Genomic DNA, 15,945 nt, shown 5'->3' with positions numbered 1-15,945 from the left:
TGTCTAGCATGCTGGTAGACTATTTCTAAGAAAATGCCCTTTGTACGGTCACCTCTACACTTTTTCCTCCAATGCTGATGGTTTTGACTCTGAACGAGCACTGGAACCTGCTAATCAGGCCCCAGTGCTAGAGATCTCTACCTAAAATATGACGCATGTGAATTGGTAACCCCAATTGGCAAGAACTTTAATTCCCCTTATAAGTCCCCAGGACATGGGAATTAAAGGGGTCACCAGGGCTTGCAGCACTGAGTGTGCTATCCTGAGTGGCCCAGGTAAACAGATGACAGGAATCTTGCCATTGCAGACTGCATGAGCAGTGCCAACTGCTCCACCTCGACTTTGCCCTCACCATGAGTAGCAAGGTCACAGCACTATTTTTAATATATGCCAGTCGCCCTTAATGTATGGCTCCTAAGCCCAGGAGGAAGAGTTCATTATATTAAAGGTATGGATATGTAAGTTCAAGCTTATATGTCCCTGGAGTAGCCTCTTTCCATTAGAGGCTACTATAGGTGGTCGGGGCATAGGATAACATGGGCAATACCAGGTTACCAGCTCCATTATGGTCCCACTGAAAAGCGTCAAGTTTGGTAGCAAACAACTAGTCTCATCAAACCCAACTTTTTCCTAAAGTAGGATTTAATCTAACATGCACCCAGGTGGCTACCTTAGAGGTTGCCCTCCTGGTAGCCCCGTTCTCTCCTGTGCCCTGGCTGCAGCTGCTGAAGACAGAAATCTGAACCCCTGCCAAGAGGTGTGAATGCTCGCAAGAGTCATAAACAAAGACCTGCCTGGGCTGGAGGTGTCACCCCCTACCTGAGAAGATGGCTAGTGAGTGAAGTGGCATACCAAGACTATGAGCTTCAAAGCTCTCACCACCTCAAACATGCAAGTAGGCTTTCTCCCAGAGGAGAAAAGGCCAACCCCCTGCCCAAGGCACACTTAAAACCCAGACAGGCGGGAAAATTGGGTAGTCAAGAGGCATACACTCGCAGTAGGTTAGCCACATCCCTAGAGTGGGCTACCTGGTCTGTACAGACAAAGTACGATTCTGCCATTTTTAAAAGTGGCAGAATAGAGGCATCTGCGTTGAAAAGGTGCCACACTCCCTCAGAAATGGTCACCTCAGGGGCAGAAAAGCCACTCCGGCTAGAGACCATTGGCTACTAGCTCCCATACCCCTAAATGTATGGATTTATTGGGCTCCCCTGGCACTAGTACCTCAGGTCTGATCGACTTGCAACAAAGGATAAAGAAGAGACCAAAGTCTGCGACTTCAGGACCTGCAGAAAGAAAAAGCACCAAAGACTGCACCAGTGGCAACCACCCTGCAACTGCACGCCTGTGACTCTCCCCGCAGCAGAGACAAATACCAAAAGTAAAAGGAACCCCTCTGCAAGCCAAAGGCAACTCCAGAACTTCCTTGGACCAACTGTACTAGACCTCTGCAGCTTGCAGGCAGGAACCACACTTCCGGATCCAAAGAATCACAGGCCATCGGGCCTGTGGAGGAATCGCCAAAAGGAAATTGGTCTAGAGCATGGTTTGAAACAGTGCTGACCTCCAGCAAGGTTCAGGTTGATACCATTTTCCCTCAGACTCCAGGACCTTGAAACGACCAACAGCTGACCTTGCTGTTACCAAGGCTCGTTAGTGGCCAGCCAGGCTCCCACTACCTTTACCGGATGCCATGCCTCGAGGGAACACTGCAGCATCTTCAACTCTACGCCCCCATTGTCGCGAGTTTTCATCCCCTTTCTCACCAGCACAATCTGAGTGGCAAAGTCATCATCCATGGGGGACATTTAAATAAATAAAAAGTCAGCACCCGAGGTTCTCTTCTTCAGCACCGACAGCCAGGACTACTCTGCACCTGGGCCCTATGAGTCCGGTATTATCCAACTGACTGCCCAAGCTTGGTCCTATGACCCGCCTCACCATAACCCCCAGTGGTTTCCATGGAACTCAACCTGCAAGTGACCATTTCACACTAGCCCATTTCCCCATTTGACCACAATGTTAATACTTTGCAGGAGTGAAATGCACAGATTTTTTTTCCATTTGAAAATCATGGTACTGCTACTAATTACTATTATAACGTCTTGGCATTCTGTGCATCTTGTGAGCTCACCCAATCGTTCCCGCCGTTTTACCGCCGTTCTGCCCAGCATCCGCCTCCCCTCAGACCCGCCCCTTCCCAGAACTACTACTTATGCAGGCCGCTTCATGGCCTCTGCGAGTTGGCCCCTGACCTTCTGGTCTGCGCGCCACTTCCTGCAGCCTCTGCCTAGCGTTCCTGTCGCTGATGCTGCAAGTCCCAGAGCCCGGGTTCAATCCTGCTGTGCTCTTGCTATTTTGGGTAGTTTTCAGTTTTAGTTCGAATGGATAGCTTATGTGTTACTTCATTGTACTGGTAATAATTACTATTATAAATCTTAGGCATTCTGTGCATCTTCTGCGCTCACCCAGTCCCTCCCGCCATTTTGCCCAGCCTCCCCAACAGACCTGTCTCCTTTCTGGACTACTAATTATGCAGGCCGATTCGTGGGCGAAAGGCAAGGCCTCCTGCGCCCAACTGCATCCGATTGCGCCCAGCTCCAGGAACCATGGTTCCTTGGCCATATGTCACTACACCGTCGCAGATCTCCTCGCCCTGGTCCGAAGCACCAAGCCAACAACTGCTGCACTTCCTCACCCAGATGTGCAGAGGGACCCTTCGCTGCTGATTCTCCTGTGGCACCGACACCCACTCAGCCAACCTCCACTCCTACAGAACTGCTACACTGCATGCTGCTCAACGCCAGATCCCACAGCAAACATGCCACCGAAATCTGGGACCCCCATCTCTGCCTCAGTCCCGATGAACTGTTAATCGAGACCTGGCTCAAATCTTCCTCAGCCCCCGACATCGCAACTGCAACGCACCACAGGAACAAGATGTTACACATAAACTGTGCCAATAAACTAGGAAGAGACGTCACCATCACTCACAAGGAGACCATCCACTGCACCACCACTGAAGACGACATCTCATCGATCATGGAACACCTCAACTTCCAGATCAAGGCTGACGCACACACAAACATCAGAGGAACCCTTGCATATAGACCACCGGGTCGCTGCCCAAGCTTCTGCAAAATCCTCACCAAAGATCACCAACACCCCTAGCTATCTACTCCAGAAATGACAACTTCCTCAGTGACCTGAACTTTTACCCAGATGACACCTACGATCCCAACTCCGCTAACCTCCTAGAGAGCGTCAACAACATCAGACTCACGAAACTAGTCACCAGCCCAACACACTGCGCAGGATACATACTCAACCTCATCTTTACAGCAAGCGACAAAATCAAATTTAGTCACACCACCGAACTCACCTGGTCAGACTACAGCATCGCCCAGTTTACGATAGCAGTCTCACCACAACACATTGCTCCCACTCCTACTCACCGTATTTGGAAGAATGTTACCAAACCGAACTGGACAGCTGCCCTCGCTGCCCACTGACCTCACACCTCCAACATCCTCTAGACAGACGTTTGACATTTTTCCAACTGGATCTCCCGATGCGCCGACACAGTCATCCCCATGAAATAGGCCAATTCGAGAAGCTTCACCAAACACCAGATGGTTCACCCCTGATCTCCAGAGCATCAAACAAAGATGCAAACAACTCGAGAGATCAAGGCGCTCAGACAAAACCCCCTCAAACCACACCACCTTCAAAGTGGCCCTAAGCAAGTACCACCACCACCTAAAGGAAGCCAAATAGGATGCCCTGCCCACCCGCTTAGAGGTATGCATCAACAACACAAAATAACTTCAGCATCATCAAAGAATTCACCTGCCCTGCTGCCACAAAGACCACAATCTCCCAGATCCAAGTCCTCTGTGACTCCCTGGCTGACCACTTCTACAACAAGATAACAGACATCTACAGCAACTACTACGAACAGCCCTCCAACCTCAACCACCTCATCACCTGGACCCCTTTCACCATGACCACCAACACAGCGATCATGGCCTCCACTCACTCCAGAGCATCGACCGACGCCTGCCCCCACCACATCTTCAACCTAGTAGAGAAGGAAATCGGCGACACACTCACCACCATCCTCAACTCCTCCATCACCACTGCCACCTTTCCAGACGCCTGAAAACACACAGAGGTGAAACTCTCCTAAAGACGCCTTCCGCCAACCCCAACGAGCTCAAGAACTACTGCTCCCTTTCCCGTCCAAGGTCCTGGAAAAAGCCATCAACTTACGCTCCAACCACAGCATCGACACTGCCTTGATAGCCGCAACCAATGACATCGGAGCTGCCTTGACTGTGGCAAGTCGGCGGCCCTGATCCTCCTCGACCTCTCAACAGCACGTGAGACTGTATCCACCCAAACCCTCATCACCAGACTCCACCACATTGGTATCAGAGGAAACACCCTCAAGTGGATCTCATTCTTCCTCACAGGACGCACACAAAGAATCCACCTCCCACCGTTCACCTTCGAACCAAAGTTCATCATCTGCGGAGTCCACCAGGGATCGTCCCAGAGACCCAACCTCTTCAATGCCTACATGACCCCTTTGGCTGACATCGCTCGCACAGAATAAACATCAATCCATAAGCTGACAACACCAAACTCGTCCTCTCCCTCACGCAAGACAAAGTAACCACCAGACACAACTTCCAGAACGCCATGAACAAAGTCGCCAACTGGATGAAATCCAACCGCCTGAAAGTCACAGACAAGACAGATGTTCTGGTCTTTAGAAACATCTCCTCCCCTTGGGACAACACATATTGGCCACCTGCACTTGATCATGTTACCACCCCCACCAACCATGCCCACAACCTCGGAATCATCCTGGACAACCGATTCTCCACAAAACAAAAGGTCAACGCAGGAGCGTCCTCCTGCTTCCACGCCCTCTGCATGCTTAGTAAGATTTTCAGATGGATCCTTGCCAGCACCAGGAAGACAGTCACCCAAGCCAGTGTCACCAGCCAACTGAAGTATGGAAATGCATTCTACACCGGGATCACAACCCACCTCCTCAAATGATTCCAGACAATACGGTGGGACCGATCAATGTTGCTTTTCAAAAGGGACCGCAGGGGTTATGAAAAATATGTTTCACTGATTGGAAAGATGTAAAGGAAACCCCTTTCATATTAAAAATTGAATTCATAGTTCTCCTCTGTGTAGTCAATACAGTGTGTTTCTACCCTCTGTAGCGGTCTTCATCAGGACAGGGTTCCTAGTTTCGGGGACTTGTTGACAATGTGAAACATCTACCCTCTGGCACGCAGAGCGTGATTGGGTAACTTATGTAATGGGAAGCAGGTGTATGATCGTGCACTGAGTGTGGGGTTGCACCGAAACTGATCTGACCTTTTGTGTGGCCAGGTAATCATGCTAATATAACGTGGGCACAGATGCCTAGTACTACCCCTGGTAATGCAAAGCTCAAAACCTGTTGTGTAAGCTGGAGAGGCAGATGAAGCGTGCCCTCATAACTGAGATGACACAACTTTTCATGCCTGAGTTAGACACCTAAAGTGGTAGTGGCAGTGCAACAAGTATTGTATATCATTAGTGAAGACCAGAACTGTTACCTGTTCGAGATGAGAGTGTAGTCTACTGTAAAATTCTGTTTTAGTGTGAGCCCCAATCTCTTGCGCTAACCTTTTGTGTGAATGTCCAGTGCATATATATACCAAAGATATGTTAAAAGGACTCCGTATGGTGAGGGATTTAGTTCTAGGACAGTGGGATCCATGTTAGATGGCCCATTTTAGGACGGCACAAGATTGAGAGTGGATACAGCTTCCCAATGGAAGTGTATCGACTGAATTCCTGCAACTGGAGGGTGGAGACCCAGACACTAAAGTGAGTGAGTATGGAGACAGGGCTAACCTTAGAAATTCAGTTATGTCCTTATCAGAGGGCTGCTGATTAGTCCCTTCCAAATACTTCCCTTTAGAAGACGGTAGGATTGATGGGTGGGAGGGCAGTTTCTGTTGTTAGGAGGAGAGGAAGATTTGGGGCCCAGTCTTCCCTTTTGTCTGTCCCTCGTTACTGCTTCAGGAAGGCCGATGACAGCCAGGTGCAGAGGTCTTACACCTCCTTGTGCCCCTGTTTTGGACACTACTGCTGAAGGCAGCATCATTGCATCCTCCTGCGAGTGTCATCACCTTGTGCAAAGGCTGTGTCTGAGAGACAACCAGAAAATGTCAAGAGAATCAAACAAAACACGTTTTAAGGCCGAGAGCGGATCTGCATCCCCTCTTTGCAAAAAGAATATAAATAGAAGTAGGACTCAAACCTCTGACTTTCTTCCAATTCCAAGTTCTTCTTGACCTAGGAATGCTACATATAGTATACGAAGGACTGCTGTGTCCCCATCGATGGAGTCTGCATAACAGACAGGCTCCCAGACGTGAGGAGACATCACCTGAAGTCTACACTTCTTGATAGGAGAGCTAATGTGCCTAGCACCTAGAAGCCAGCCTGGTAAGAGAGGGAACTTGAGTGCCAGGCACAACAGCGATACACCCTGCCCAGGACAGAAGCCCAGGATAGGTCAGCCTTAGAAACACTCAGAGAAAGCGGACTGCTATTCGGAGAACAGCCAGGAGACATCTGTTCTGTGCAGGGTCTTCCAGCCTCCCTGAGTAGTTCCCATTATACACTGTGCCAACCCATTGTAGAGAGAACCAACACTGTTGTCTGGCACCCTGATATGTGTCTGCCACTGCCTGAAATCAGAACTGCCCCAAGAAGAACCGCCTCCTGAACCGATTATCGCCAGCACTCCTTGGCCTGAGTGGAGCTGTCGCTACAGCTCCGCAAACTGAAGCATCTGCTAAAAGGTACAGGTCCATTGAGCACGCGTGCAAATGATATCAAAACCATAACTCCACCAAAGAGACAGAGACAAATCTACAATCTGAGCAGTTTGTCCACGTAATCTCTTTGAGGCAAAAGCGATTGAACTGATCTAGACATGATCCGGTTCGGTGATCTAGAGCAAACTGCACCAGTGCTCGAATAAGGCCCATAAGGCATCCCGTGGACCGTAGACATTAAAACTCAGAGAGGGAAAAGGGCACCAGAGGGGGTGTATTGCCTTATTGGAGATTGTACAATGCCACTATGTAATTGTACCTTTATTGAACTGTTTGATATTTCGTGTTTCTGTGAACTCAAAGGTCTTTCTTTCTAACTAAAATTAAGCAATGGGTCAAACATAAAATTATCGTGCCTGTTGGTTGACTGTTGAGTTCTGAGTACTTGCCCCACACACTATCTTTATGAGAAGCTTTTGACTGCTCGATCTCACGATCCGGCGAGTCAATTGCAGAAAGGGACGCCTTTGGCCGACCCTCCAAAGCCATAAGCGCAGACCCCTGGACACAAGCAGCAAATGGCCTCAACCGCCACGATTGGGGATCACTCGCCTCTCTCTGTCCTGTTCACCGCCCCCTCCCCCACCAATGCGGTCTGACTGTGTAAAAGGAGTGCAGAGCTGTGATCTGGTGTTTTACATTAATAAATGGGCACTCGGGTGAGAATGCAATCAGGCGTCAGAGCGACAAGTGAGGTAACGACCACTACAGATCGAAGAGTGTACATTAGGAAAAACACTTCACGAAAATAGTGGGAGAGCTTAGCAAATACCATGAGCTGTTTAGGTCATGGACATCTTCTGTAACTTTATCACCATTGACAAACCTGGTAAACTCTTAAATATCACAACCAAGGCGTCTGACTGGAGATCAACGTGCACTATTGATGAGGCGCTACAGAACAGCCCTTTCTTACGGTCTGAGTCAGGGCCATGGGTCCAAGTTGTCTTGGGGTGCTACGTTCAGCTATGCCCCATCTTTGTAACAGCAGTTTAATGCAGGCATAAAATATGACAAAGGGAACTGTGGCCCATATACGAGACTGTTGCAGAAAAACCTTGCAACGAGGATGGAGCTGAACAAAGAATGTCTGAGATCAGTGGCTAAAGCGGAGTTGTGCCCTTGTTGTTTCCAGACTTAGAAATGCATATGTCCTGAAGAAAGGAATGTCCATGTCCCGAAACTTGTCACGATTAAAGGGCATTCGATTTTAAACTAATGAACTATTTGTAGGTTAAAATTCACTATAAAAAGTCCTTTGCTTTGAAACAGAGGTTATGTGGAATGTGTGCACTCCACAAGCTAAAATATGTCCATTACATGTCAGTTTCTCAGTACCCACGTGTTTGTCAGAAGTGGTGGCATTGAATATACCATTCATATGACTAGGTCAGGAATCACCAGCTCCACACCCAAGAAAGAAACTCAACACAATGTTGAAGCTCCTGTGCTCAATTTAGTATCTAGATCAGTGACTCTTAACCTTTTGACTTCTGTGTACCCCAAGTTGACCATTACTGGAATCCAGGGACCCAAGGGGGAGGGAGCACACATTGAGCATCCCAGGAGAGTTCGTCAGCTCATTGGCTCGAGAGAGCCTTTCAAACACAAGGGGGAGGGAGCACACCACCTCTCCTCATGGAACATTTACCCAAATTGCATCCTGGTAAATGCAATCTGCTTACTTTCAAAGTTGCAGTAGGTTTTCACCAAAGTTGGTGCAGGTAGTGCTGTTATCTCTAGACATGTGTTTCTGGGTTTAGCCCTTCATCAGAAGAGATGAAAAGTAGTAGAGAGCAGAGAAAAGTCTCATGGGGTTGTTGAAGAATCCCGGAGCACAGGTTAAGAACAGCTGATCTAGATAAACTCTATTGAATCTTATGCGGTTCAATGATATATATATATGCAATACTTGACATGATTACATTGCTTACACCTGTAGGAAGGGTCTTACACCAAGCTTGCTCAGTCTGACAGATGGATAGATAGCTGCAGATCCATACATACACAACTCCACTGAGGTACACAGTTATACTGACGCACACATTAATGTGCACACACACACACACACATATGTATAGATGCTTGTACAAACTTGCAGATGACATCTCCACAAGTGAATAAACAATCTTACAAATGCCCACTCTCCAGGAGCACCCATGCATACATATATTCATACACAGATGCACATTTATAATCTCAAAGATGTGCAACTCCAGACGCCTCCATACACAAACTCACTGAGGCCAGCACACACACACATACAGATGTACTCATGTATTTGCACACGTATAGATACCACCAGACCTTGTGCTATACAAATTCACAGACATTCACATATGGAAGTACAAACTTGCAGCCAATAAATTCTGACTAAAGCATACGCATCCCCCAATCACACGTGCACACAAAAGTGCACGTGTTGGCAGATTCTGTGGCTCAAAATACATACATACAAAGACACACACCAACACTCAACCAAGCCCAAAGAAATACACAACTATAAAGATACACATGCATGCACTCACACAGATAACTCCAGAAGAATCCATACATAAACACATTCTTTAACACATACATGTGAACTTGTACACACAGACTGGTATATACTCGCTGCCATATAATGCCACACATGTTCATACATACACTAATGCACACTGTTTAAGTATGTAAGTATTACATTTGGGTGAGCAGAGAAACTTTTATTTTTATGTTAAGACACACCCTTGGCTGATTTCAGCCCAATGTCCAAAAGCAGTGATTCTGGTTACCCAGTGTGTACCAATACCCAATCTATAGGGTGTCTGATCAGCTTCTGTCTGTCTTAAACTTTAAAAGGTACACACAGACACATAGGCAAATACGAATACAGACACACAGCACTGACTAAAGCCACTCACCCTCATGGTTTTATATTGTTCCTCTTCCTTGGCTTTAGACTCCAGAATATATTCCTCCTCTTTCTTCATAAGACGCAGCCACTCTTGAAGTTTCACCTTCAGAGACGAAAGTACAAGAAATAAGTGTAGATCCGTAGAGTGAAGTCTTACTTACAAAACTAAATCATTACATTACCAAACATAGCTGCCCAGACAGTAAGTGCCAGCCACACATATACAGATTGTGTCTATCAGTTGCAGGGCTTGAAAAGTCCACTCGCCTGCTTGCTTTGGCGAGCAAGATTTAATCAGGACAAGCTATTTTTAGGGCCTACTCGGCCTTTCTGGCGAGTAGGAAGACAAACTGATTTTTGACATCTGTATCTGAAAGCGGAGCAAATGTGACAAGATAAGATTTAAAGGCATCTTTATTGCTCACAAAGTGAATGAGCAATAAAGATTCCTTTAAATCTTATTATCTGGTCACATTTACTCAGCTTTCAGAGACAGAGGTAAAGTACATTACAGTTAGGTCGAGTAGATTTTCCAAGTTACTAGACCTGTAGTCTAGTAAAATTTCTATGACTTTTCAACCCCTGAGTTGTACATATTCAGACTAAGTACCAGCCCCACATATCCAGACTGTAAGTACCAGCCCCAAGCACACACAAGGACACAGACAAGGGTGTCACCTATTTGGACCTTTTTGAATCTGTAAGGACTAGGCCAGAATTCCAACTCAAAGTATACTAGCTTCATCACTGGCACTTACTTCTACTCCATAAAGACAACTAAACCCATAATAACATTAAGTGTGGCCCTACTTTAAAGAATTAACTTTGCCCTAGTGACAATTACAAAACACTAAGTGGAAGTATCTATCCCCCTAACCTGGGCGTGACGTCAGCCCAGAATAAACTGGGAAACACTCACTTTGCTCAATGAGGAGGGGGATTAGCAGCACCAGACTTTGAGCTGTACTACTACTGTGCACAGGCACAGCACACGCCACTGGAGACACCACCTGCCATATATCGCCCACTTAGCAATAGAGAGAGACACAGCACATACAATACCCTTGAGTGCCCCGACTGGGAGGTCACCTCTATGGGGCTCTACTGAAATGAACTCACTCAAGAGCACGCGACTGGCCTGGGGGAGCAACAGAAAATGCTCAGCCTGCCTGAGCTGTGTGCCGCACAACAATCCCTGACCCACCACCTGCTTTACTCACTCAGGGCGGACAGGCAGACCCTCAACAGAAAAAGAGCGTTGGTGGAAACTAAGAAAGGAGATTTATTCCCCGGTGGCACCTATATAGACTTGGACACCGTCGTTGGACGGACAACCTATACTTGCTGATAAATTCACCTACATACGTGTGCATGCTATTTGTAAAGCACACTACTCATCCTTTCCGCAGGAACCAAGAGCCTGCAAAGCACTATTGTTACTCAATGCACAATCCAAAGCTCACTCGACCAGCAACTTATATCACACAACACCGGTTTAATAAATGTAATAATCATGTAGGCTGCCCATACCAACAAAAAACAGAGAATATTTTGGGACAGTAAGCATGAACAAGGGAATACTGTCAGTGAATTTGTCAGTTCATACTGTCAGTGAATTTGTCAGTTCATACTGTGTTTGCATCATAACCTCAGACTAGGTTGATGCTCATCAATGCACACTTCAGACATCACTGATGTCTTCATCCATCACAACCTAGGTTCACTCTCCATCACTGAGGCCTGGTTCAGTCCCTCGTCCAAAGACCACACACGAGAACTCATTCTATCAGCATCTCCTCATCTCTGCTGCTGGACTCCTACAGACCTCGGCTGGACTGAGCACCTCGCCTCCCCCTTCACCATCGAATATTCTACACCTCAACATCAAGCACAGCTGAAAAGTGGAAAAATAACCATACATTTCATTAGTCACTCATCTGAAAAAAATTTGAGAAGTTTCAAGAACCGTTCAGCCCAGCACATATGTCAACTAATGGACTAAAGCTAACCCGCACAAAGACTAAATTCTTTCTGTATGCCAACACCTCAAACCAATCCCATTGCAGGGTAGGCTCTCCAACCTACACCTATCAGGCTTTACCCCTACCCTCGACACAGACCTCTCATTCAGGAACACTTTGAAAAGCCCAAGGAAGCTGGCCTTCCACTTGCGCTTGAAGCACTTTTATGTGGTGAGTTGTGTCCACACAGAGCGTAAGACAAGGTTGGCGGATTGAGGTCCACCCAGAGTGGTACTGCTTTTAACATGCCCTGCACTGCCCATGACACTAACGGTGTGGGATGGTTCATTGTAGTAGTGGGGTAGTTGTTACCCGACACCCAGAGAGCAAAGAGAATCACATTACCTTCTGAATCTGCCTACATCATATCTGGGCTCCATCATTCTTCTGGTTGTATGTGCAGCCCATGTGTTTTTGACAGAGATTTGTAAAGTGTTGTATTGCCAACAGCATTGACTTACAGTGCTATCAAGCTCAGGTACCTTCAGGCCCAGGTCTTTTGGATTCAGTGCTTGGTGGTGACGGTGCCTCAGTGTGTGGATCTCCTTGTTTTGTAGTGTTTCAGATCCTGAGTTGTAGTCCGTGCTTATGAACATGCCAGGTGAGGCTCCCGTGTGTGGTGATGATGCCTCCAGTGGCAGCTCCTCCGCTCGGCAGAGGAGTGTCACCCCACTGAGCAGGTCAAAGAGGAAAAAATAAAATGATAACTCATTGTTATTTTATTTTTCCCCTGCTCAGCTAGGTAGGGGCGGGGCTACTCTGCTCACACAGCAGGGCAGGAGCGGTTTGCCCACTCTAAGTGCACAGGACGCTTTGGCCTGCCTTCTCGGGCCGGTCAAACAGTCATGCGCACTTTGCATGTTCTCCGAGGAGGCCGCATTACAGCCTGCATGGAGAACATGCCCAGCCTCCCATTCTTTGGCTGAGTGTTGATCCACGGCGCTCAGACCAATCCCCACGCTGCACTACAACATTGTAATTGGCTATCAGGAGGCTGGGAGCCAGGTGCTTTCTGCCCTGGAAGCAGGCGGAGAGGAGGCGGCAGACAGGAGAGTATTTTTTTTTCTTCTTTTACCCAGCCCCACAATTCGCCCCCTACCACCGTTAAATAACACTGGTTGCCTCGTTATGTGAGAGCCCCTTGTTATGTGGGTTTCAGATTCTTAGTTGTAGTCAGTGCTTGGGGACATGCGATGCTCCTGTGTGGTGATGGTACCCCGGTATGTCTGGATCCCCTTGTTTTGTAGTGTTTCAGATTCTTAGTTGTCGTCAGCTCTTGTGAACATGCGTGGTGACAGGTGAGGCCCCCCCTTAAGAGTGGTGATGGTGTACACAACACCCTCACACATCCCTTATGATCTCTTGCAGCAGCCTCTGTGGCTCGTAGTATACTCCTGTGGTCTCAGCGCTCTGACAACCACGTGTTGTGCTTTTTTGCAACTTCGTATATTGCTCTCACAGAGGGTATTCACTTACGATCCTTAAACACACAAGCATACCTTGTGCTTTAGGGCAGCCTTCTCTCGGAGATCCACAGACTTCGTCGTGACCCTTGGATAACTAGACAAATTAAGCTACTGTGCTGCCTCTTCTATGAGGCTCATAGTGCACAACCTGATCTCCATGAAAGTTGACATACATGTGCTGCTTGTCTCTGTGAGACTCGGTGTCTAATCTTCGGAATCCTGACCCCCCCCCCCCCACACACACACACACACTATGTGCTCTTAGGCACCCTTCTCTATGGGACCCGTGGGTGCAATTTAAATCCTATATTGCCAGAACCCATTCTCTATATCCTTTTAAAGACTTAACAAGTGAATTCACCTTAGAACCCTGAACTCCTACACATACACCTTGTGCTCCTCTGCAGCTTCTTCCTCTGTATAATACACAAACATTTTACAGCCTTCTCTTTGGGGCCCACAGGGTGCATTATGATCCGTAAACATCGACACATTCATAATGCCCTTCAGCAGCCTCCTATGTGGACCTAAACTCCTAAGGGGGGCCTTGACATTGTGGCCCCTTGAAATGCACAAGCATTCCTTGTGCTCTGCTCCAGACTCTTCTATGGGACGCACGAGGTGACCCCACAGCATCTGCACACACAGCTGGTGCTCTCCGGCTACCCCTTGATGAGGCTCACCAGGTGGCTTAATGACCTTTAATTTCCTCAGAGACACCTTGTGCTCTTCACTTGTGGTTACAGAAGAACACACTCACAAACCTTGTGCTCCTCTGCAGCCTCCTCTATAGGACTTGCTGCGTGAGTTTTGTGCTCCTTGGACTCCCGGCAGACCCAGCATATCATCCTCTGATCCTCTGCACAGAACAGCCTCAACTTCTCTTCATGTTTCTCGCACAGATTCTCCTTCGGGGGCTTCACAGGGGGCAGATGAAGCTGTTTTAACATTTCCACCACGTTCCCCAGTTGCCTGTTTGGTCTGAGATTTTTGGCACAAGACATTTCCCTGCACTGTGGACAGGGGAAGTTTCCATCTGTTCCCTCCCAGCTCTGGGTGATGCAGGAGCGGCAGAAATTGTGTCCACAATCAATAATCATCACCGGGTCAGTGAAGTATTCCAAACAAATGGAACAAGTGGTCTCTTCTTTGAGGTTCACCAGCTGAACTGCGGCTGCTGCCGCCATGATTCAGAAATGCAGGAAGTTAGTTTCGTTTCTCTTCCTCTTGAGCTCAGAGCAAGCTCGGGTTGGTTGAACGCCTTCTTGTTTCCATTGGTTGCTGCTGAGAACAGCCCAGTCTTGGATTGGTTGACAGCCTGCGTGTTTCCATTGGTTGATCTTGAGGACAGCACAGGCTCTGATTAGTTGACAGCCTGCAGACTCCCTTTGGTTGATACTGAAAATGTGAAAAGCCTCTCGAACATCTTTACGTCTGGGTGTGTTGTTTATTGCTCGACACGTAAACGAAAATACAGGGAAAGAGAAAATACACGAGTAGAATAAAAACTAATCAACGAGTAGACTTAAAATAAGCTCAAGGGGTGAAGAATGAAAAAAGAAAATTCAGACCCCAGGAAGAAGAAAAAATAATAAGTGACACTATAATGCGGGTAACTGGGTAAGCAGTGACAATGAGGAGTGTCGTGTTCTTCGTGTGCGCCGGGAGGTACACCAAACACGGGACGCAGGTTAGTCTCACATTCCTTTATTTGCGTCGCTCATAACTGCTGGTTAGCATCTAGTCAGCTGCTGGTCAGCACATCCGTCCCCGTCCATGTCCTGGTCATTGTCTGTCCCCTTTCTTCTGTCGTCACCGGATCTGCTGTCCGGTGACCTGGTCACTCTGCCTGAGGACCCACAGGGTCCTAACGCCCTACTGTCCGTCGCCCACACTGTCGGGTCACGACATCTCCCCCCTTGTTGCAAACAAATGTTTGTGACACATTTACCATAGTCCTCATTCACAGTCATATTGATGGAGGTGAACGAACGAGAGAGAGAGAGAGAGAGAGAGATAGAGAGAGAGAGAGAGAGAGAGTACTTGTCATTCTACATTTCTTCAATGAGTCTCTGTTGTTTACTGCATGCCCTTCGTGAATCTAGTGTCTCCATCGCTTCCTTGTCCTCTATCTTCTACCTTCCATGTGGCTGCAGTTGTCGCTGCCATTTCTTCTTTCTCCGCCTTCTTTGTCCTTGAAATGCTATCTGTTTCTTGTTATTCGTTGTCGGTCGTAGGCAGCCGTTATCATCGATCCTTTCACTTTCGTCACCGCCAGTGACTCTTTGGAGAACTTGTTGTCTTATTATCTATATTGTTTCTGTCTCAACACCTTTGGTCCTGGCCATGCGGTGCCTCTTGCCTTTATTTCCTGGGTGGCGCCTGTCCGCTCTGCTCATTGTATGTCTTTGTCCTTTCTTTTTGCTGCTGTTTCTCCTGCGCCAAAGCCCTCTGGCCATGCGTTGCCTCTTGCCTTTATTTCCTTGGTGGCGCCTGTCCGCTCTGCTCATTGTATGTCTTTGTCCTTTCTTTTTGCTGCTGTTTCTCCTGTGCCAAAGTCCTTTGTGTCTTTCCTTTTATTTTATTTTCTTTTATGTTCTCCTTTTCTCTTTCCTGTTTCTTTGTGGGTCTTTGTCCTTCTTTTCTTT

The 15,945-nt window shown here is 47.5% G+C and overlaps 1 protein-coding gene across 2 annotated transcripts in view; it reads right to left on the bottom strand.

The window, feature by feature from the left end:
• Window positions 1-14,504, bottom strand: part of LOC144754225 (E3 ubiquitin-protein ligase TRIM39-like) — a 574,742-nt gene extending 560,238 nt beyond the window's left edge. The window contains exons 1-2 of one of the 2 annotated variants that reach the window (XM_078641814.1): window positions 14,062-14,504; window positions 9,818-9,913 (exon numbers count right to left, since the gene is read on the bottom strand). In XM_078641814.1, the coding sequence (XP_078497940.1) occupies window positions 9,818-9,913; window positions 14,062-14,484 (519 nt within the window). In that variant the 5' untranslated portion in view covers window positions 14,485-14,504. The remainder of the gene's footprint in view (window positions 1-9,817; window positions 9,914-14,061) is intronic. The other variant, XM_078641815.1, reaches the window with a different exon arrangement.
• Between the last annotated feature and the right edge of the window lie 1,441 nt (window positions 14,505-15,945).

Source organism: Lissotriton helveticus, chromosome 5_1, assembly GCF_964261635.1.
Source record: "Lissotriton helveticus chromosome 5_1, aLisHel1.1, whole genome shotgun sequence".
Classification (NCBI taxonomy): domain Eukaryota; kingdom Metazoa; phylum Chordata; class Amphibia; order Caudata; family Salamandridae; genus Lissotriton; species Lissotriton helveticus.
This window is presented reverse-complemented; position numbering and strand designations above follow the sequence as displayed.